The sequence below is a fragment of the Papio anubis genome, unplaced genomic scaffold (genome assembly GCF_008728515.1).
Source record: "Papio anubis isolate 15944 unplaced genomic scaffold, Panubis1.0 scaffold295, whole genome shotgun sequence".
Lineage (NCBI taxonomy): Eukaryota > Metazoa > Chordata > Mammalia > Primates > Cercopithecidae > Papio > Papio anubis.
The window spans coordinates 7,339-31,611 of record NW_022163051.1 but is presented as its reverse complement, the minus strand read 5'-3'; the positions used below and the strand labels follow the sequence as shown (position 1 = coordinate 31,611).

General features: G+C 39.9%; 1 protein-coding gene across 1 annotated transcript in view; it reads right to left on the bottom strand.

The window, feature by feature from the left end:
* LOC116272987 (double C2-like domain-containing protein beta) overlaps nucleotides 1-24,030 on the bottom strand; it is a gene marked incomplete at its 5' end in the record, with an annotated part of 69,558 nt that extends 45,528 nt beyond the window's left edge. Inside the window, one exon of the mRNA XM_031661908.1 lies at nucleotides 23,563-24,030. Within this exon, the coding sequence (XP_031517768.1) occupies nucleotides 23,563-24,030 (468 nt within the window). The remainder of the gene's footprint in view (nucleotides 1-23,562) is intronic.
* Between the last annotated feature and the right edge of the window lie 243 nt (nucleotides 24,031-24,273).

Here is a 24,273-nt window from a genome sequence, read left to right as displayed (position 1 = left end):
TATGTGTGAAAATATTTAATATTATCTTTTTTCTCCAAAGTAGTCTATAAATTTAATACAATTCCCACTCTCCCTTCAAATTTTTTCATGGATCTTTACAAATAATTCCAAAATTCATAGAGAGGAGTAAAAATGAGTAAAGAAGTAAACAATAACATTCAATCACTATCTTGTACTAATACATAAAACCAAATTCCAGATAAAGTCTAAAAGTGAAAATAAAAATTTTTTTAAAGTTAATTTAAAATTTTGCAATAGTTCTATAGCATCTGGAAATATTTTAAAAATACAACCCTAATGGCAAAAATTATTCAATTCCACAATAATAAAATTATATACCTTTAGTATGAGAAAAAATATCATGTGCAAAACGAAAAAAAAAGGGGATATTTTAGATACTTCTTCCTGTAGACATATCTAAAATATCTACAGGATAGAAGTATCTAAAATATACATCATTGAGACAAATGATAATTATCCAGAGTATGTGAATAATTCCTACAAATCAGTATGTAAAATATAATTAACCTAATACAAGATACCATATAGAATGGCTAAGATAAATACATGAAAAGATAATCTCACCAGTCAGCAGAAAGAACTCTAATGCACTGTTGGTGGGAGTGTAAATTGATGGATCATTCTAAAGAGATGCTTGACCTGCTTACTAAAGTTCTAAAACAAAAACCCAGGAACTCTATTTTTAGATGCTTCCCTAGATAAATGTACATCTATGTATACAAGGACTTAAGTACAACAGTATTTACAGGAGCATTTTTTAAGATCAACAATATGGAGGAGGAGCCAGAGCAAGATGGCTCATTAGAACTCTCCAGTGACAGTCCCCACCAAGGAACATCAAATTAAACAATTATTCAAACAAGAAAGCATCTGCATAAGAACCAAAAATCAGGTGACCAATCACAGTACCTAGTTTTAACATCGTATGAAGGAAAGAGGCACTGAAGAGGGTAGGAAAGACAGTCTTGAATTGCTTACACCACCCCTCCTACATCCCCTGGCAGTGCAGTGTGGTGGCTGAGAGAGAATCTATGCCTTCGCAAGAGGAAGAGCAAAGTGATTGTAGGACTTTGCATTGGAACTCAGTGCTGCCCTGTCGCAATGGAAGGCAAAACAGGGCAGAAGTCAACTGGCACCCATGGAGGGAGTATTTAGACCAACCTCAGCCAGAGGGGAATCATCCATCCCAGCAACAGCTAAGTTTGGGCAAGCCTTGCCCCTGTAGGCTAAAGCACTCCAAGATCCTAAATAAACTTAAAAGGCAGTCTAGACCACAAGGACTGCAGTCCCTGAGCAAGTCCTGGTACTGTGCTGGGCTTGGAGTCAGCAGACTTGGGATGCACACGGACCAGTGAGACACCAGACAAGGCGGCCAAGGGTGTGCTTGTGTCACTCCTCCTCCAACTTCAGACAGCACAGTTCGTAGCTCCAGGAGGAGCGATAAGGGTAGAGGAGACTATGTTCTCCAACTTGGATACCAGCACAGCCACCATAAAATAAAGCAGCAACCAGAGTCCTGAAGCCCCCATTCTAAGTCATAACTCCCAGACATTTCTAGATCCATCCTGGGCCAGAAGGGAAGGTGCCACCCTGAAGGACAGGTCCCAGTCCTGCCAGATTTCACTACCTGCTGACTAAAGAGCTCTTGGGCCTTGAATAAACATCAGGGGTAGCCAGGTAGCCGTTGCCACAGGCCTTGGGCAAGACTCAGTATTATGCTGACTTCCGGTGTGATCCAACACATGCCCAGCTGTGGCGGCCACAGGGAAAGACTCCTGCTTAAGGAAAGGAGAGGGAAAAGTAAAAAAAAAAAAGACTGTCTTGCAACGTGGGTACCAGCTCAGTCACAGTAAAATAAAGCACCAATCAGACTCCTAAAGTCACTGATTCCTGGCCTTAGACCCACTCTGGGCCAGAAGGAAACCCACTGCCCTAAAGGGAGAGACCCAGGCCTGGCAGGACTCACCATCTACTGATTAAAGAGACCTTGGGCTCTTAATAAATATCAGCAGTAGCCAGACTGTAGTAGCCACAGGTCTGGGGCAGTGGTGGCCATGGGCAGAGACTCTGTCTGCTTGAGAAAATCAAAGGGAAGAATAAAAAGGACTTTGTCTTGCAACCTGGGTACCATGACAGCCCCAGTGAAATAAAGCACCAAGCAGATTCCTAAAGTCTCTAATCCCAGGCCCAAACTCCTAGACAGCATGTCTAGACCCACCGCGGGCCAGAAGGGAACCTACTGCACTGAAGAGAAAGACCCAGCCCTGGCAAATTCGTCTCCTGCTGACTGAAGAGCCCTTGGGTCTTAAATAAACACAAGCAGTAGCCAGGAAATAGTCACCACAAGCCTTAGGCAAAATCCGGTACTGTGTTGGCTTCAGGTATGACCCAAGGCCACAGTCCCAGTGACGGTGGCCACAGGATTGTGTCACCCTTCTGCCAACTCCAGGCAGCTCAGAACAGACAGACAGACTCCAACTGGTTGGGGGAAAGTAAGAGAGGAGAACAAGAGTCTCTGCCTGGTAATCCAGGGAATTCTCCCAGATCTAACCAAGAGCAGCAAGTTGGTGCCTCTATGAGACTACAAGAGTCGCATCACTACTAGGCTTGGGGTACCCTCTAATATGCTCACATATGGCTTCAGTGACCAAAGACTTAGATCACAAGATTTAATTCCCTTTGAATACTTGCAAAGCCTTCTCAAGAAGGATGGGTACAAACCAGCCCAGACTGTGAAGATCAGCATAAATACCTAACTCTTTAATGTTCAGACATTAATGAACATCCACAAGCATCCACATCATCCAGGATAACACGATCTCACCAAACAAACTAAATAGGGCAGCAGTGACCAATTCCAGAGGGACAGAGATACGTGAACTCTAAGATAAATCAAAATAGCAGTTTTGAGGAAGTTCAATGAAATACAAGAAAACACAAAGAAGGATCTCAGGATCCTATCAGATAAATTTAACAGAGATTAAAAACCTCTTTGATTCTTATAAAGAATCAAACAGAATTCTGGAGCTGAAAAAATTAATTGGCAAACTGAAGAATGCATCAGAATCTCTCAGTGGCAGAACTGATCACACAGAAGAAAGAATTAGTGAGCTTGAAGACAGGTTATTTGAAAATACACAGTCGGAGGAGTAAAAATAAAGAATAAAAGTAACAAAGCATGCCTACAGGATGTAGAAAATAACCCCAAAAGGGCAAAGAGTTACTGGGCCCGGCATTGTGGCTCATGCCTGTAATCCCAGCACTTTGGGAGGCCGAGGCGAGTGGATCTCTTGAGGTCAGGAGTTTGAAACTAGTCTGGGCAACATGGTGAAACCCCGTCTCCACTAAAAACACAAAAATTAGCCAGGCGTGGCAGCGCGCACCTGTAATCCCAGCTACTCAGGAGGCTGAGGCAGGAGAAATGTTTGAATCTGGGAGGCAGAGGCTGTGGTCAGCGAAGATCACGCCACTGCACTCCAGCCTGGGCAACAGGGTGAGACTCTGTCTCAAAAAAAGAAAAAAAAGAGTTATTAACTTTAAAGAGGAGGTAGCAAGAGAGATTGGGGTAGAAAGTTTATTCAGAGAAATAATATCAGAAAACTTTCTAAGCCTAGAGAAAGATATCAATATTCAGGCACAGGAAGGTTATTGAATATCAAGCAGATTTAACCCAAAGAAGACTACCTTAAGATATTTAGTAACCAAACTCGCAAAGGCCAGAGATGAAGAATGGATCTTAGAAGCACCAAGAGAAAATTAAAAAACAAAACAAAACAAAAAACAAAGGAGCTCCAATACGTCTGGCAGCAGGTTTCTGAGTGGACACCTAATAGGCCAGGAGACAGTGGCATGATTTATTTAAAGTGCTGAAGGAAAAAATTTTTATTCTAGAATAGTATATCCGGTGAAAATACCCTTCAAACATAAAGGAGAAATAAAGACTTTCCTGGACAAACAAAAGCTGAGGGATTTAATCAACATAAAGACCTATCCTTCAAGAAACGCTATAAGGGTGTCCTACAGTCTGAAAGAAAAGGATGTTAATAAGCAGTAAGAAATCATCTGAAGGTGCAAAGTTCACAGGTAACAGTAAGTACACAGACAAATACAGAATATTATAACACTGTAATTGTGGTATATAAACTACTCATATCTTGAGCAGAAAGATTAAAAGATGAATCTATCAAAAACAATAACTACAACAATTGTTAAAGACACAGACAATATAAGAAGATACAAATAGAAACAAGAAAAAGTTAAAAAGCAAGAGGGATAAAGTGTAGCGTTTTTATCAGTTTTCTCTTTTCCTGTTTGTTTTTGCAATCAAATTGTCATCAGTTTAAAATAATGCATTGTAATATGTTAACTGCAACCGTCATGTAACATCAAGTTAAAAAACCTACAACCGACATATAAAATAGATAAACCAAGAATTTAAAGCACACCACTAAAGAAAACACTTTCACAAAAAGGACCACAAAATAACCAGAAAACAAATTAAAAATGGCAGAAGTCCTTACTTATCAATAATAACAATGAATGTAAATGAACTAAACTCTCCAATCAAAATTATAGAGTGGTTGAATGGATTAAAAAAACAGTACCCAACAATCTGTTGCATACAAGAAACACACTTCACCTATAAAGACACACATAGGCTGAAAATAAAAGGACAGAGAAAATATTCCATGTCAATGGAAACCAAAAAGAGCAGGAATAGCTGTATCAGATCAAATAGATTTCAATACAAAAACTAAAAAAAAGAGACAAAAAAGGTTATTACACAATGATAAAGGGATCATTTCACCAAGAAGATATAACAATTATAAATACATATGCATCCAACACTGAAATACCCAGTTATATAAAGCAAATATTGTTAAAGTCAAAGAATGAGCTAGATTTCAATATAGTAATAGTTGGAAATTTCAACATCCCACTTTCGGCACTGGATAGATCATTCAGACAGACAATCAACAAAGAAATGTTGGACTTAATCTGCACTGTAAACCAAATGAACCTAATAGATATTTACAGAACATTTCATCCAATGGCTGCATAATACATATTCTTCTCCTTGGCATATGGATCATTCTCAAGGATAAACCATATGTTAGCCACAAAACAAGTCTTTAAAAACTCAGCTAGGCACAATGGTTCATTCCTGTAATTCCAACGCTTTGGGACGCCGAGATGGGCAGACTTCTTGGGCCCAGGAGTTTGAAACCAGCCTGGGCAACATAGTCAGACCCTATCTCTTGAAAGCAAACAAACAAACAAAAAAAAAACAGGCAGAGTGGTACTCCCAGCTCATCAGGGGGTTGAGGTGGGAGGATCACTTGAGCCCAAGAGTTGAGGCTGCAGGGAGCCATGACTGTGCCACTGCGGTCCAGCCTGTTCAACAGAGTAGCTCTGTCTTGAAAACGAAAAAAAAAATTTTTTAATTAAGATCTTAAAAGTATCTTCTCTGACTACAATGGAATAAAACTACAAATCAAAAACAAGAGGAACTTGGAAATAATACAAACAAATGGAAATTAAACAGTATGCTCCTGAATGATCAGCGGATCAATGAAAAAATTAGGAAGGATATTAAATAATTTCTTGAAACAAATAATAATGGAAACACAACATAGCAAATCTATGGAATACAGCAAAAGCAGTACTAAAAGAGAAGCTTATAGCTGTAAGTTCCTACATGAAAAGGTAGAAAAACTTAAAAAAAAAAAAACCTAGCAATGCATCTTAAAGAACTAGAAAAGCAAGAGCAAACCAACTCCAAAATTAGTAGAAGAAATAATAAAGATCAGAGCAGAAATAAATGAAATTGAAACAAAGAAAATAATACAAAAGATCAACAAAAATGAAATGCTGGTGTTTTGAAAAGATAAACAAAATAGATAAAACTTTTTAACTAGACTAAGGAAAGAAGGCCCAAATGAATAAAATCACAGATGAAAAAGGAGACATTATAACTGATACCACAGAAATTCAAAGAATCATTAGAGACTACTGCGAACAACTATATGCCAATAAATTGGAAAACCTAAAGGAAATGGATAAATTTCTATACACATACAACCTTCCAAGAATGAACCACGAAGAAATCCAAAACATAAAAAGACCAATAACAACGAGGTTGAAGCTGTAGTAAAGTCTCCCAGAAAAGAGAAGCCTAGGACTTGATGGCTTCACTGCCAAACTCTACCAAATATTTAAAGAATTAATACCAATCCTACTCAAACTATTTCAAAAAACAGAGGAAGAGGGAATACTTTCCATACTCATTCTATAAGGCCAATAATACTCTGATATCAAAACCAAAGATTCATTGAAAAAAGAAAACTACAGGCCAATATCTCTGATAAACATTGATGCAGAAATCCTTAATAAAATACTAGCAAATCAAATTTGACAACACATTGAAAAAAAATCATTCATCGTGACCAAGTGGGATTCATATCAGGGATGAAAGAATGGTTCAACATACACAAATCAAAGTGAAACATCATATCAACAGAATGGAGGACAAAACCCGTATGATCATTTTAACTGATGCTGAAAAAGCATTTGATAAATTTCAACATCCCTTAATGATTAAAAGAAAACACTTCAAAAACCTGACTATAGATGGAACATAGCTCAACACAATGAAAGCCATATATGACAGACCCACAGCTAGTGCCATGGTAAATGGGGAGAAACTGAAAGCCTTTCATCTATGATCTGGAACAAGATTTTCATTTCATTTCTTCTTTTCTTTTCTTCTCATTTCATTTCTTTTTTTTCATTTCATTGAGATAGAGTCTTGCTCTGTCACCCAGGCTGGAGTGCAGTGGCATGATCTCAGCTCACTGCAACCTCTGCCTCCAGGGTTCAAGCAATTCTCCTTCCTCAGCCTCCCGAGCAGCTGGGACTACAGGTGTGCGCCACCACACCCGGGTAATTTTTGTAATTTTAGTAGAGTCAGGGTTTCACCATGTTAGCCAGGCTGGTCTCCAACTCCTGACCTCCGACAATCCACCCGCCTTGGCCTCCCAAAGTGCTGGGATTACAGGCGTATGCCACTGTGCCCGGCCGCCCACTTTTACCACTATTATTGAATATAGTACTGGAAGTCCTAGAGAAATTAGATAAGAGAAAGAAAGGGAAGCTAAATTAGGAAGACATCAAATTGTTCTTATTTGAGGATGATATGAACTTATATTTGGAAAACCTAAAGACTCCACCCAAAAGCTATTAGAACTGATAAACACATTCAGTAAAGTTGCAGGATACAAAATCAATATACAAAAAATCAGTAGCATTTATTTTTATTTAAGAAACAAGGTATTAAATTAGTAGCATTTTTATATGACAACAGTGAACAATCTGAAAAAGAAATCAAGAATGGAATCCCATTTACAGTCACTATAAATAAAATTAAATACCTAGGAATAAACTTAACCAAAGAAGTGAGAAATCTCTACATTGAAAACTATAAAACACAGATGAAAGAAATAGAAGACAACACCAAAAAAAAAAAAAAGGGAAAAATATTCCATGTTCATGGATTGGAACAATCAATATTGTTAAAATGTCCATACTACCCAAAGCAATCTACAGATTAAATGCAATTCCTATCACAATACCAATGACATACTTCACAGAAACGGAAAAAAACATCCTAAAATATATGGAATCACAAAAGATCCAGAATAGCCAAAGTCATCCTGAGCAAAAAGAACAAAATGGAGTCAAATTAATTACTGGACTTCAAATTATACTACAGAGTTATAGTATCCAACACAACAAGGTACTGGCATAAAAACAGACATACAAACCAATGGAACAGAATAGAGAACCCACAAGTAAATCTATACATCTATAGTGAACTCCTTTTTGACAAAGGTGCCATGAACACACAACGGGGAAAGGACAGTCTCTTCAATAAATTATGGTGCTGGGAAAACTGGATATCCCTATGTAGAAGAATCAAACTAGACCCCTATCTCTTGTCATATAGAAAAATCAAATCAAAACATTGAGGAAACTCTCCAGAACACTGGTCTAGGCAAAACTCTCTTGAGTAATACTCAAAAGCACAGGCAACCAAAGCATAAATGGACAAATTGGATCACATCAACTTAAAAAGCTCCTGTAGAGCAAAGGCAACAATCAACAAAGTGAAGAAACAACCCGCAGAATGGGAGAAAATATTTGCAAACTATCCAACAAGAGACTAATCACCAGAAAATATATGAAGCTCAAACAACTCAATAGGAAAAACTCCAATAATCTGATTTTAAAATGGGCAGAAGATCTGAATAGATATTTCTCAAAAGAAGACATACAAATGGAAAACAAGTATTTGAAAAGGTGTTCAACATCACTGATCATCAGGGAAGTGCAAATCAAAACTACAATGAGATATCATCTTACCCCAGTTAAAATGGCTCTTATCCAAAAGATGAGCAATAACAAATGCTGGCAAGAATGTGGCAAAAGGGGTACCCTTATACTCTGTTGATGAGAATGTAGATTAGTAAAACCACTATGGAGAACACTATGGTGTTTCCTTAAAACACTAAAAATAGAACTATCATATGGTCCAGCAATCCCACTGCTATATACCCAAAGGAAATGAAACCAGTACATCGAAGAGATGTCTGCACTCCCATGTGTATTGCAGCAGATCTGGAATCAGCCTGTATTCATCAACAGAGGAAAGGATAAAGAGAATGTGGTACATACACTCACTGCTGTCCTATTCGGCCATAAAAAAGAATGAGATTCCATGATTTGCAACAACACAGAACTGGAAGACATTAAGTGAAATGAGCCAGGGAGACAAAAACAAACTTTGTATGTTCTCATGCATTTGTAAGAAGGGTAGTAGGACCTGGGGGAAGTGGATGGTTAACGAGTACAAAAATATAATTAGATTCAATGAATAAGAGCTAGTATTTGATAGCACAATAGGGTGACTACAGTCAGCAATAATTTGTTGTATATTTTAGAATAACAGAATAATTAGAATGTTTGTAACACAAAGAAATGATGAATGCTTTAAGTAATAGATAACTCATTTACCTTGATGTGGTTATTATACATAGAATGTCTGTATCAAAATATCTCATGTACCCCATCAACATATATACCTACTACGAGCCCACAAAATTTAAGCATTTTTAAAAATTTTGAAAGATCAACAAATATGAAATATTATAGCACAAGAGATAGCAAATTAACTGATTCTATTCTAAAATTATTTCATTGGCAAGTAGTAGCTTGTATGTCTTTCTCAGAAGAGGTCTGAGTAGGAGAAAATATACATATCATAGATTATTTATTTTAACCTTCTTCCTTCTAAAGGTTTACAAACACCCCTGTTCCAAGAGGTCTCACTAAATAAGACAGTCATGCTGCAGAATGATATTTCAGCCAATGATGGACAGCATATATGATGGTGGTCCCATAATACACCACATTTTTACTTTACCTTTTCTATGTTTAGATATGTTTAGGCACACAATATTTACATTGTATTACTACTACATACAGTATTCAGTACAGTTATCATGCTGTAAAGGTTTGTACACTAGGAAGAATAGGCTATATCACACAGCCTAGGTGTGTAGTAGGCTATACTTTCTACGTTTGTGTGACTACACTCTATGACATTTGCACAATGATGAAACTGCCTAATGACACATTTCTCAGAATGTATCCCTGTTGTTAAGCAATGCATGACTGTAAATTAAATATTCAACTAATTCCAAAACCCATATGGTAAATTAACACAACACACAAAAAAACTCTGACTGGAGATGCTAGAAAAAAATAACTTTCTTCCATCACCAAATAAAATTAAATATATAGCTGATCTTGCAAGAAAGAAGGGAAATCCTCAGGTATCAGAAATAAAGATGGAATTGAAAACCAGAGAGGAAAACATGTAAGCTGAAATTTCAGTTTTCTGAGGGGAAGGATTCCCAAAAATCGGAGACACTTACAGATTACCCTTTTTTTCTGGAAGGTCAATGAATAAATAGGCCAACTGAAATATTCCATTGGCCCTGATGGTCAAATTCTCACTATACCAGTTTACTGGGAAGTAACCAGACTACATTACATAGGTAGGAATCTCCAAAACTGGATCCTCCCGATTAAAAATCTCTTCTGTCATGACTTAATTAACAAGTACCATTTCTCTCAAGTGGTAAGGTATAATTGAAGTGACAACAGCAAATAATGTTACTTATCTTATTTTTTCTAAGTTCAGGTAGCAGTTATAATTTACATGACCATAACTGAGAAAAGAGATTATCATATATCTCTAAAAAGTTAATCCATATTTGTGGAACTTCTGATATTAAAAACCATCCATGTTAGCCTTTACTGAAACACTCCCCAGCCTCATGGGGAAAATGTAACAAGCATTAATCAAAAACAATTCCAGGGGAATTATAAATAACACAGCTGTCCCAGATACATTTAACTTTTAACCTTTCTCCTTGCATTTCCCACCACGAAAAACAGAACTAGTTATTTTAAATGCTAAGATTAATTGATAAGCTATACTGATTAAAAATTTCTCTCAAAATGAAGTGCCATTTATTTTAATATTTGCACTGATTTTAACTTCATTTTGTAATTTTATGCTAGAGAATTGTCTTTTCCATCACTTTCACATGTTGACATTATAATCTCTCACATGTTTGAAAAGGAGGGAAAGCAGCATAAATGCTGCAACTAGAGAAAAATCTCTTCAATGATTTTAGAATTCTGATACTGAGTACTATTAACAGAAATCTGGATAGTACTTAAATAAATAAAAAAAGGAACAAAAGTTAAACACCCTTTCCGTAATCAAAACAGGGACAAAATTATACCAGACCAAGGCTCTTCACTAAAGCTTGAACCTTCCCTTTTCCACTCATGAGTAAAGAGAACTTTATTGTTTTTCGAAAATAAAATAGAAAGTTGCAAATTATAGGCAAAGAGATGTGCCCTTTTTGAATGACAAGGAGAAACAAATTGGTAATGTGATGTAATGTGTTATCTATGCAGGCAGCGTTAATTAACAGGTAGCTTCCTAGGGTTGAGATTTTCTCCACAATTCATGAAGACATCTACTAACTGCTCTTCAATTTCCTGACAATGCAAAAAACAAACAAAACAAAAAACAAGAACAGGAAATGCAGGGCTGTATGTCTTTCCATTTCTCACAAGTCTTGAGAGATTTTCTTTTGTTATTCTTCATCCTTCTCTCATTCCTCTGTTGTGCCCCACACTCATAAGTCTATTTTTGAAAATATATATATACTCCATTTTTACTTATCTCTGAGTTTTTATACAAGCTGGATTCCCTTACTACTTCACTATTAAAACCCTATATCATCTGGGCAGAATCCTTTGAAGCCATTAAAAAAGTAATGATTATAACAGAATAATTATATTAATTGAAAAAATAAGAATGCTGAAATTTATTATACGACAACTGTAAAAATACACACAGAAAGATTAGAAGGAAATATGCAAAAGTAAAAATAGCTATTAAAGTAGTAAGGTCATGAAAGTTTTTACTTCTTAAACATTTTGTAAATTTTACATTCTATTTTTTTCTTTAAAGAAAGTTCTGCCCTTTCTTCAAAGCCCAAATGCCATCTTTTCTAAAAGTCTTACATGGAATTAATCTTCTCATTGTCAGAGGCTCATTTATGTAGCGTTTATCACACATTATCTCGTATCTCAGGCATAAACTTTATGCCTTTCTCCACTTTTAAAGCTGAGATTTAGGAAACTTTCTTCTCATTAACTTTTTATAATAATTATTTTTTTTTTTGAGATGGAGTCTCACTTTGTCACCCAGATTGGAGTGTAGTGGCGCGATCTCGGATCACTGCAACCTCTGCCTTCCGGGCTCAAGTGTTTCTCCTGCCTCAGCCTCTTGAGTAGCTAGGATTACAGGGGTGCACCACTATGCCCGGCTAATTTTTGTATTTTTAGTTTCGCCACGTTGGCCAGGCTGGTCTTGAACGCCCGACCTCAGGCGATCTGCCTGCCTCTGGCCTCCCACAGTGCTGGGATTACAGGCGTGTGTCACTGCACCCGGCCATATTTTCATTAACTTTATACCCTCTGAAATCAGCAGAATACTTGGCACACAGTAGGGGCTGACAAATTCTGGATTAACAAGAAACCTTTCTAAAGTAGCTGAAAATAGGAGTAAGACACCTTATTAAAAGCAGGGAAAAGTTTGCCTAATGAGACCCCAGCCTCATCCCCCAACTTGTGTCTGGGAACAGAGGCTGCCAGACCTGCATCCACCAAACAGAAGATTCCTCTTTGAGGAAACTGGGTGATCCAAGGGAAAAAAAAATACTATAAATCGTGACATATGAGAATCCCACAATGAAATGGTAGGTTCAGATCATTCTACTGTGACAGGCTCCAGTCAACAGTACCTGCTCCTCGTACAGAGGATGTAAGCCACCAAATAAGGAATAAATTTGGAAAGAAGAAAACAAGAAATTAAAGAAACAGTGCATTCAACACAGAAAAGAGATCAAGTGAATTCTCACAATGATGGCAAATGGAAGCCCACAGATGATGGCTACGCAACAGGTGTAGAGAACAAGCAGTCCAGATGGAATGCAACATAGCAAGAGGCTGTCTTCAACAAGAACAAGGAAAAGAAAATGGCTAGCATTCATTTTTTAGTGTGTGTGTAGGGGGGTGTGTGTGTGTATATATATATATATATATATAACATTTTTACTGCACTGAGTGGTTTTAAAGCTCTGTCCAACAGCTTATAATTACATCTGCGACAGACATACGGAAAACTAAACCAAACAAAAATGTGAAATAAATAATTATAAACATAGTATAGTGATTCAGATGTGAATAGTACTGTATTTAAATAGGGTAATAAGGTAAACACAAAATATTCAACAAAAAAATTGCTAGGGAGGGATGCATATTTTTTCCTTTTTTTTTTTTTTTTTGAGACGGAGTCTTACTCTATCGCCCAGGCTGGAGTGCAGTGGTATGATCTCGGCTCACTGCATGCAACGTCTGCCTCCCAGGTTCAAGTGATTCTCCTGCCTCAGCCTCCTGAGTAGCTGATACTACAGGTGCCTGCCACCACACCCAGTTAACTTTTGTATTTTTAGTAGAGACATACATGGGATTCTCATGTCACCACCATGTTGGCCAGGCTGGTCTGGAACTCCTGACTTCAGGTGATCCACCACCTCAGCCTCCCAAAGTGCTGGGATTACAGGTGTAAGCCACCATGCCCGGCCTCCTTTTTTTTTCTCTTGAGCAACATGCTACATCACTTATGGCAACCATATTTTCCAAACGAAAAACTGGAACCTATGGATTGACACCAGTTTTCTTCCTCTGGTATGTAAATTCATTTGAAACAGTCTATAAAAATATAAATGGAAGATCACCCATACTGAGAAATAAAATCAATTAGAAGTGTCCTTGTAAAGCTGGAGTCTATGATACCCAAATGCATGAGTCAAAATTCTTCAAGAGTTTTTGACAGTAATAGCCACAATAAAGAAGAAATATCCAGAATCCTTCGATTTAGGAGCAAGCAGTGGTTCTCAAAGTGGATTCCATGGACTGGCAGTATGAACATCACATGGAAATTTGTTACATATTCAAATGTTGAGGCCCGAACCTACTGAATCACACACTGTGGGGTAGTCTATATTTTAACAAACTCTTCAGATGATTCAGATGGACACTAAAGTTGACAACCACAGGTAGAGAACATGGGGGTAGGAAAGGAAACTGCTGTCGTTAATGTGGTTATGGAAGTATTCCTCATTTAGAATACTGGACTTTATTGAATCAATACTATATAATTTCTAAGAAAGAACAACTCATCACTTTACATCTTATCACTACTTTTAAGTGTGATAGCACCGTATCTGTTTATTTATACACAAAGTATCACTGGAAGGATACACATGGAGCTGATAACCTGTAGGTTACTAGAGAAGGCTGGGAGACAGGAGTAGGAGGAAGGCTTTGGCTGAAACTTCAAATGCTGCTGAAAGAATGTGCAGCAACTAGAACTTTCACATATTACCAATGGGAGATTAAAATGGTACAATCGCGTTGGGAGACTGTTGGGCAGTTTCTTATAAAGTTAAAGACATAAATCCTATGACCCAGAAATTCCATTCCTAGGTATTTACACAAGAGAAATAAAAATATACTTTTATGAAAAGATTTGTAGAAGAATGATCACCGTAGGTTTATACATAACAGCCCAAAGCTAGAAACAATCAATGTGCCCATCAAAGGAGAATGGCTATATTCATACAATGAAATACTATTAAGCAAGAAAAAGATGAGCTATTGATACAAACAACCACATGGATGACTCTCAAAATAAAGAATCAAGACACAAAAGAGTACATAATGTGCATTCCATTTACATAAAGTTTCAGAACAGGCAAAAGTAATCCATGGTGACAAAAGGTTGCCTATAGAGAGTAGAGGGGTAGAATTGACTGGAAGAGGGCCCAAGGGAGCATTCTGGAATGATGGCAATATTCTATATCATAATTGGGTCATTGGCTCTACATGTTGAAAATCATCAAACTGTACATTTATGATCTGTGCATTTCACTCTTTGTAAATTTTACTCTTCTCCACGCCCATTCCATAAAAGAAGGCAAAATCTATACATTTTCAGACAAAAACAAAAACTGAGAAAGTTCAATTCCAACAAACAGTCAGTAAAAGATATTCTAGGGCCGGGTGCGGTGGCTCACACCTGTAATCCCAGCACTCTGGGAGGCCAAGGCGGGTGGATCACCTGAGGTCAGGAGTTTGAGACTAGCCTGGCCAACATGGTGAAATCCCGTCTCTGGTAAAAATATAAAAATTAGCAAGGCATGGTGGCAGGCGCCTGTAATTCCAGCTACTCTGGAGGCAGAGCGGGGAGAATAGCTTGAACCCGGGAGGTGGAGGTTGCAGTGAGCTGAGATTGCACCACTGCACTCCAGCCTGGGTGACCAGAGTGAAACTCCATCTTCAAAAAAAAAAAAAGAAAATAGAATTTCTAGATGATGTACTTTAGGCAGAAAAAGTGATCCCAGACGGAAAGGTGAAGCAGCAAGAATAAAGAAATAACTAGCAAACAAATGTTAAGCATATGAGGAACAAATATTAACTATGAAAAATAATGTTAATGATGATGACAATGGGGGGTGTGTGTGTGTGTGTGCGCATTTGATTTCCATTCCACTTTGTATCCGATTCCAAATCCTTAACGTGGCATGCCAGGCCTTGCCTGATCAGGCTGTCCTCTCCAGCCTCATCTGCTGACATTGTCCCTCTTGTTTTAGCACTCCAGCCTTCATGTTCGTCTCCATCCCATCTTTTGCACATGTGGTTCTATTTACTCGGAAAGCTTTTTGCCCTACTCTTCATCTGCTAACTCCTATTCATCCTTAGTTTCAATTTCCCTGATATTTTCTCCCTTCTCCACACCATACAAAATTAATTAATTTTTAGATATACTTTTTTTTTTGCGGCAGTCTTGCTCTGTTGCCCAGGCTAGAGTGCGGTGGCATAATCTCAGTTCACTGCAACCCCCACCTCCTGGGTTCAAGCAGTTTTCCTGCCTCAGTCTCTCAAGTAGCTGAGACTACAGGTATACGCCACCATGCCTGGCTAATTTTTGTATTTTTAGTAGAGACAGGGTTTCACCATGCTGGCCAGGCCGGTCTCGAACTCCTGACCTCAGGTGATCCACTCGCATCAGCCTCCCAAAGTGCTGGGATTACAGGCGTGGGCCAGTACACCCAGCCTGTTATATATAATTTCATCTTACACTATTTTCCTTAATAACACTTATAAAACATTGACGTGTGATAATTTATTTAATGTTTCTCTCTCCCTCTTGGCTATAAAGTTGGTAAAGTCTATTGTATATCATTATACCTCATGCCTTGACCTACATGCCTGATACATAGTGTTCATCAAATATTTGTTAAGCAAATACAGAAATCAAGTACTTCAGAGGTCCACGTATAGGCTTTACCAAGAAAAGACAGAAGATGTGGAAATGAGAGCATAACAATTACAAGTTAATTTTGCACACATTCCATTCACATTCATCATCTTCCTGAGAAAAAGTCTCTTCTTTTAAATTATTTTGTGTATTAGTAGCAAGAAAGTGGAAGGACCAAGGGTTTGTTATGAAAGAGATCTGTGTTTCAATCCCAGAGCCGCTACCCACTGGGAGAAGGTTCTTGAAGAAAGCAGAATCTCATATTCCCTATCTCTAAAATGGGGGTAATACTTCCTACTTTTGCAATAATGTTGTGATGATTACAGCTAAAGTATGAAAAAATCTAACCTGGTGCCTGGCATATAGTGCATATGCAGTTAAAGGCAGCTGTTATTTATTTAGGTTGACTCTTTCTCCCATAGGAGAATACTTTCACTAAAGCATCTTTATTCACGGCCATGACTGTTCATATTACTCTCTTTATTGCCCCAACATGTCTCACATGAGTCGAAGCCAGACATCTGAGTCCAGCCATGAGTTATAACAATGGGCTACAGACATATTTACTTAACTTTCAGAAAAGTCTTATCAAAATGCTTTTTGCTTATGCTATGCCTTTCTCCCTGCATTTATCTCCAGATTTCTCCTACCTGCTCCCCATTCATTTATCCTCTTAAAACTTTGATACGATTGGCAAGGAGGCCAGAAGAAACAGAAGTTGTAAAGGAGTAACATCAATTGCCACAGAATTCAGCAGAACAACGGGTTTAGCAATTCAAATTAGCAATCTGACTTAAAGATTCAGCGCTAGAGTAGATAACCATGATAGACTGAGAAGCAGTTGTGTTCAACTGGTTCCGGCATGTCTCCAAACGCTGTAGAATATTTCTGAGACAGCAAGGGGATGGGGAGAATCAGCAGACTTAAATACTCTGCTCTGACTGATGTGAAATAATTATGCAAGATTCACCAAGTAAGTAACAGGGCCAGAATTCCAACCCAAAAGAATCCCATTTTCTATACCCCTGCTCACCCTAAATGACTTATTTACAAGGTCTCTTCCAACTCAAAGATTGTATTCCTATGTGATATATGAATTCCTAATTACCTATAAAAGAAATTATAGTTCCTTCTCCTCTTCTGTTCCTGGTGCAGAGCAGTCAACCACAAGCCACTACAGAAAACGTCTGTGGGGTGAGGGGGAATTTCACAGAGGTGCATGGTTGGCATGCTCGCCAGCATGGGGCACTGAGGGGAGAAGGGAGGTGCCATACCGAGATGTACCAGAAGGGTGCCCACTGGCAAGGGTACTGAGGAGGGGAGGAGAGCGTTGCATAAGGATGTTGTATAGAGAATAGCAATATTCCCACTGGCATCCAAGGATGTGAAGAGCTGAAGTGGCAGAGGAGAAATCTGCGTGGTCAGGAAGTTAGTTACACTGAACACATAATTAAATGAACAAATAACTATATTAAGGATAATAAAAGTCAAATTTTGTCACTGTTAGAAAAGGTACTTATGGCTATAAAGGAACTCAGGTGTTAGATGTGAATTGGAAAAAATCAGTATGAATTCATGATTTTTACATATATGTATTTACAGATTGATATAGAAATAGCTATAGATCTTTGTGTATACTTATGTGTGTATAGTACACATACACACACAAACACACATGCATATGCTTCTGAACTCTGTTCACTGAGATGGCCCAAGAGTATATCCCAGTAACAATGAGCACACCAAGCACCCAAATTGTAGCATGTAAAAACCACTTTATACTAAACAGGACCAGCGCTCCTAGGAAAATGGCTGACTACAGATAGCTGAGCCAAGCAAAATACAAGAGAAGCCTGGAACAACTTCTGCCAGAAAGTGTTCAAAGAATGATGGGGACTTGTTACAAAGACCTAGGAACCTCCTTGAAAGGGCTGCCACTGGACAAACTGGGACAGTATGAGCAATAAAATATTTAATGACAGTAAGTGATTACAACCTCTTGAATAAAGTGGGATTTTACAAGTCTATGCTGATAAAAATAAATGACAGGAAAAGGAAAGCTCTTCTTACACAGAACGCTAACTAATAGATATGGAAATAAAACAAAACAGTGGTGTTTGGTTCAGATAGAATTCATCAATGGATGCTAAAAGTGAGGATGAAGACTTGATGAGAAATAGGATATTGGCATAATCTTACAATATATCCCCCGAAAATACTATCAATTATAAAGAGAAAAAGGGTGACATTACAGAGAATAAACCTGGCAGACACCAAGGTGACCAAGTGATTAAGGTTATTACTAACAGTGTTGGGACAAGTCAGCATCATGTGTCCCCTGGTGTGATGCATGGGAAGAACACAGCATCATTTCTGTGATTCCTGCCAAGAGAGTGTGACCTGAACATGGTCATCAAGAAAAACGAAACAAACCCAAAATGAGAAACATCATAGAATGTAAGGCCTGTCCTTCTTAAAATTGTCTGGGGTAAGAAAAACTGAGGAAATGTTACAGATTAAAAGAGACTGCAAAGACATGCCAAGTAAATGCAATATATGTTCCTAGATAGGTTCTTAGACCAGAAAAGGAAAGAGAGAAATTATTAGAACATTTATCAAAATGTGGATGGTATCTGTGGATTGAATGGCATTGTTGTATCAGTGTCCATTTCCTAGCTTGGAGGGGTGTATGGTTATTATGCAGGAAAGTATTCTTGTTTTAGAAAAATACACACTAGAGTATCTAAAGATGATGGGGCATTGTGTTTGTCGCTTGCTCTCAAGTGGTTCAGAAAAAGATTAATGAAAATGGCAAAAAAAGGTGACGGAATAATTGCAGAGAAAAGGTTAACAGTTGCAGAATCTGCATGAGAAGGATACTGGAGCTCTTTGTGTTGTACTTTCAACATTTCTGATGGTTTAAAATACTTTCAAAATAGGATGGGCGTGGTGCCTCGACTGTAATCCCAGCACTTTGGGAGGCCGAGACAGGCGGATCATCTGAGGTCAGGAGTTCGAGACCAGCCTGGCCAACATGGTGAAACCCTGACTCTACTAAAAATACAAAAATTAGCTGGACGTGGTGGCACATGCCTGTAATCCCAGCTACCCAGGAGGCTGAGGCAGGAGAATTGCTAGAACCTGGGAGGCAGAGGGTACAGTGAGCTGAAATCATGCCATTGACTCCAGCCTGGGTGACAGAGCAAGACCCCGTCTCAAAAGTAAATAAATAAATTACTTTAAAATAAACTATTTTAAAAATACACTATATTTATTCACTTCTTTGGTCCTTGGGTCCATGAAAAATACTTTATAATGATCCCGGAATTAAAGAGTTGCAAAAAAGCACTAATGGCAAAAAAAAAAAAAATACATGAAAGCTTGGGAGAGATTACTAATACAGCTGCTGCTTAAACTATGCTTCTCCTCCTTTGTGTGTAGTACATAAAGGTTTGGGAAGTTTGTTCCTAGACTGAGTGAGGGTCAGTGTCTGGTCAGCCTTAGTGGGTCCAGAAGTATCAGAATATGCCCTTCTTAGTTACTCTGTTGCTGAGGCATTGTTGTGGCTGCTGCCACCAGGGGCATCTGTTATTCTGTGTGTGGAAACCGCACTCTCCATACTGTCAGAGGAGACTCTAAACTCTTTCCTCTTTATTTCCTTCCTTCTTTTCCTTGCTTCAGTCAGGCTTTATTACAGGAAACAGAAATCATTCTCGATGTTTTAAGAAGAAGCTAATACAGGGGATTAGATGCTTACAAAATCTTTGGAAGAGCTGGAAGAGTAGACGCTAGGCTGGACTTCTAGAGCAGGGGTCCCCAACCTTAGGAACTGGCCACACAGCAGGAGGTGAGTGGCAGGCCAGTGAGCAAAGCTTCATCTGTATTTACAGCCACTCCTCATCGATCACATCACCTCCTGAGCTCCGCTGCCTGTCAGATCAGCAGCAGCATTACAGTCTCATAGGAGCATGAACCCTACTGCGAATTGTCCATGCAAGGGATCTAGGTTGTGTGCCCCTTATAAGAATCTAATGCCTGATGATTTGTCACTGTCTCCCTGTCCCCCATTACCGTCACCCACACATGGGACCATCTAGTTGCAGGAAAACAAGCTCAGGGCTCCCACTGATTCTACATTATGGTGAGTTGTATAATTATTTCATTATATATTACAATGTACTAATAATAGAAGTGGAGTGCACAATACATGTAATGCGCTTGAATCATCCTGAAACCACTAGACCTCATCCCTGGTCCATGGAAAAGCTATCTTCCATGAAACTGGTCCGTGGTGCCAAAATTGTTGGGGACTGCAGTTCTTAGAAGATCAGAAACAGGGCAGAACCGACCCACTCAGGAAGCTACTATCTCTGCCCCAATCAGAAAGGTAGGTGATCAGGAGCCATCACCAGAACTGATGACTTCAAGAATACAACCAATCTTGATGTCTGGAAGCTACCGCTACCACTATTTCTGTGACTTCTTATCAATATGTACAAAGCAAGTTACCAGATACTGGAATACTTTTGTAGAAAAATTCGATGTTTACATGACTGTGCTTATCAGCAGAAAAAGCCAAAGAAACAAAACAATATGCTCCACCTCATTTCCACTCCCCAAATCTCAAGTAATTGCACTTAACTGGGGAGCCTATTTTGAATCCAGACCATTAATTTCAAGGGAGTGTGGGAAACAGTGTTTAGTTTTCCCACCTCCACATCACTGGGAGGTGCATGGGAAGGAAGTGGGAAGAGATGCTGAATTCCAGTCCCCGCATCTACCACACTGCTCCCCACTAAAGATCACTGCGTGTTATTCTCTACCGTTAATCTCAAGTGACTGTCAGAACAAATCTGGTATAAATTATACTACACTTCCTCCTTGGTTTGTTAACACTTTAATGGCAAAATTCTGCACATGCAGCCAGGGCGATCTCTTACTATAAGCCACTTATATGTGGAAGAAGAGTTAAAACTCACTGAAAAGTGAGAGGTGTTATGATCTACATTTTGGCATGCTTCAGTGCTGATATACTCACACACTGTGACTCAGGGACTATTCACTACATACTGATTAAATTACAATTCTTTCACTATCTTCTATCCCATTTCAAATTATTTTTCTCCCTGTTTTAGTTTAAAATTTAAAATAAGAATCCTCTCCTTTTGTTGTAATGAAAAAGCACTTTACTTTTAATCAACAGCAGAGGGCTACCTATTCCCAGCCTAGTCCGTGAGTTTTAGAAGTGACAGAGTTGCAATGCTTTCTTCCTTTAACAAAAGAGGTGTATGTGTGTGGTGGGGGGAGGGTGGGAGTGTGGTTCCCATCCTTCTTTTACTTTTGTGATAGACCAGAAAATAAATGGCAAATGACAGTGAAGAGATGGTAACCTCCACAAGAAAAAAAGTGACTTTTATCTTTCCCTCAGTTCGCGGCTGACACTTTTTTTCCCTCTCTATCCCTGGTGCCTAGCACAATGCATGGCAGAGAGGAAACAATAAATGAATGTCTGTTGAATGAATAATCCAATTACAATGGAAGAAGTGGAAAATTCTTCATCATCATGTCTCTTATCTTCCTATCTCACTCCCTTCCTCAATGTGGACAAAATAGACAGAGGGGGGATAGAAACAAATTAGAGTCATGGAATTGACAGCCAGAACTCCCAGAATGTGCATGGGATAGGCCCCATGCCATGAAACTTCCTAGATGTACAAATCCTTCAGCAAGGTCAGGAAATCCACATTTCAAAGGGTGGAGTTTCTGGCCTTTAGCCCCAGTTCCTTACAGACCACCCACTAACTGCCACAGTTAGTTTTATTTCAGCTGGGCAGAGGCGTAATGATTGAAAACAGAGAAATTACTAAAGTAGATAATTAAAAACACTGATCGTGTACCAAGAGGGAGTAAACAGATGGTGAATGATACCTTTGGCACTATTTTCTCTAAGATCAACTGGCTCTGTTGGAAGGCGGTGAGATGAGAAATCTGCAATTAGCAGGGCCTACCTGTGAATATAGCAGGGAAAGAAAGTCCAAGGCCAGCCTGACTGGGTTGGACACCAGCTTGAAGTTATCTGCACTGGGCAGTCTATGTAACAAGCAGGGAAATCTGACTGATAAGAAAGCGACCACAAGTGAAGTGCTGTATTATCTTCTGATCTCCTCTACAGAATAAAGGGGCCATTAGCTAGAATGTTATCTTTAGCTATAACACATTGACTGTTGTTTCTGAGGGAACTATGAGCCGCCATCATTTGTCCATCATCACTTTGTTTCTCTTCTGGCAGCAATAACTAGGAAATTAAATTCTAATCACATCACGTAAGCATTCTCAAAATACCCTGAAATAACTTGCCTGCATTAACAAATTGCCCACCCTTTATAAACAAAGAACTCTCAAGAGAAGTGTAAAATGTTTGACGACACCAAGTTACTAAGAGGAGGAACTATACAACTTAAGTCTTACAATACTTCAAGCAGTATAAATTAGATTGATGAATTTTCAGTTAATTGGGTCTAATCTTGATAACAGGTACACGTGGCGCTTAGCCAAAAAGAAGGCAAAAAATTTGATTTTTTTCACTCGGAACCAGTCACTGTTAGACTATATACAGCCTTTTCATCTCCCACCTATTTGCATTTTTCAGACAATCTCCAAGAACACACAGAAGCCACACATCATTTACGACGGAACAACCTTTCCAAATGGTCTTACAATATTTTTAATAAGCATAGGCATAATCAGCATTAGTTATTTAGTTGAAAAGAGACAGCTTTGCCTTCTTCAAATCCCACAGCTTAATCTAGTTTTCAAAGAGAACAGATATGGTAACTTCTTTATAAAGTATTTATACTTTTTTGGCTTTACTTTTTAACATCAACGATGACCGGTGGAAAAAAGCATGAACTTCTCACACTAGACACTTGTTGCTAAAGAAGAGGAGGAAAATTTGTGTTCCTGCTCTCCCACCCCTGTCTCTAGTTAGGGGATTAAAAAGGATTTCAGATAAAGGAGAAAAAACCAAACGAGCAAATGACAATTCACTTGGAACTCTCCAGACCGAAGTCCGTAAAGTTAAGTCGGCCCGGCCTCCGCCAGAGCAAGCAAATCAACAGCAGGGATGCTGCGACCGTCTCCCCACGCCTGCGAGCTCCGCACACCCGGCGGGGGTGGCAGGAAAGGGCTGGCGCGGTGATGTGCGTCCCCCGCCGGCCGCCTAGCCCCCTCCTCAACACTTCCTGAAGGAAACTGACAAGGAAGGCGGCGGCCGCTCCGGGAAGGGGCGGGTATGGACCCGACAAACTTGCTCGGTCCAGCGAGCCCCCAGCGCCCGCGCTCCCAGCCGCCCCCACAGTCCCCGCGGCGCCTCGCGCGCTCCCCGGGCTCGCGCCGAGGGAGGAGGGGCTGACAGCGGAGCCTCCGGTCGTGGCCGCCGCCACTACCTCCCCATGTCCGGCTGCTGAATATCCCGAAGGGAAGCCCGCCCCGCAGCCCCGCGGTCCCCGCACCTCGTCCTCCAGGAGCCCGAACACCTCCACCGCGCAAGTTGCCATTTCCGAACGCTTCCAACAAACCGGACACGCTCGCCCCCGCCCAGGGCAGGCAACTGTGGAGGAGGAGGAGGAGGAGAAGCGGGAGGAGGCGGGGAAGAGTTGGAGGAAGAGGAGGAGGCGCTCCCCCAGCGACAGCAGCGCCTCCCCCGGCGAGTGGGCGCTAGCGGCACCCGGCAGCGCCGCGGGAAAAGGCCGGCGGGGCGCGCTCCCGGGGCTGAACGGGGGCGCGCGTGGCCGGGCTCGGGGAGTGGGGAGGGCGAGCGGCGGGGCTCGGGTGGGAGGAGCGCGTGTGGCGGGGACCAGGGCGTGGGGAGCGCGCGTGGCAGGGCGCGCCCTCGGTCCCTTCCCCGGGAGGTGGGTGGTTGACGGGCTCGCCGGGGAGCCGGCAAGCCAAGCTGCAGTGTTCCTCAGCAACAAGTCTCGCTAAGATCCGACCCAGAGTTCGGCCTCTGACTAGACGCCTGGGAATCCGTGAGCTTAACCCCCGCTTAAATCCCAAACTGAAAATTATAGCGCTTTCTTGTCGGTTAAGGCTGTCATTCCAATAAGAAGCTGGACCTTGGGACCGCCAGGGAAAGCCTGAGCGTGACAGCAAATGGGGAGGCCTGGAAGGATCGCAGCAGTCTCGGACTCCGAAATTCTCTCCCTAGGATTTGTAAACACTGC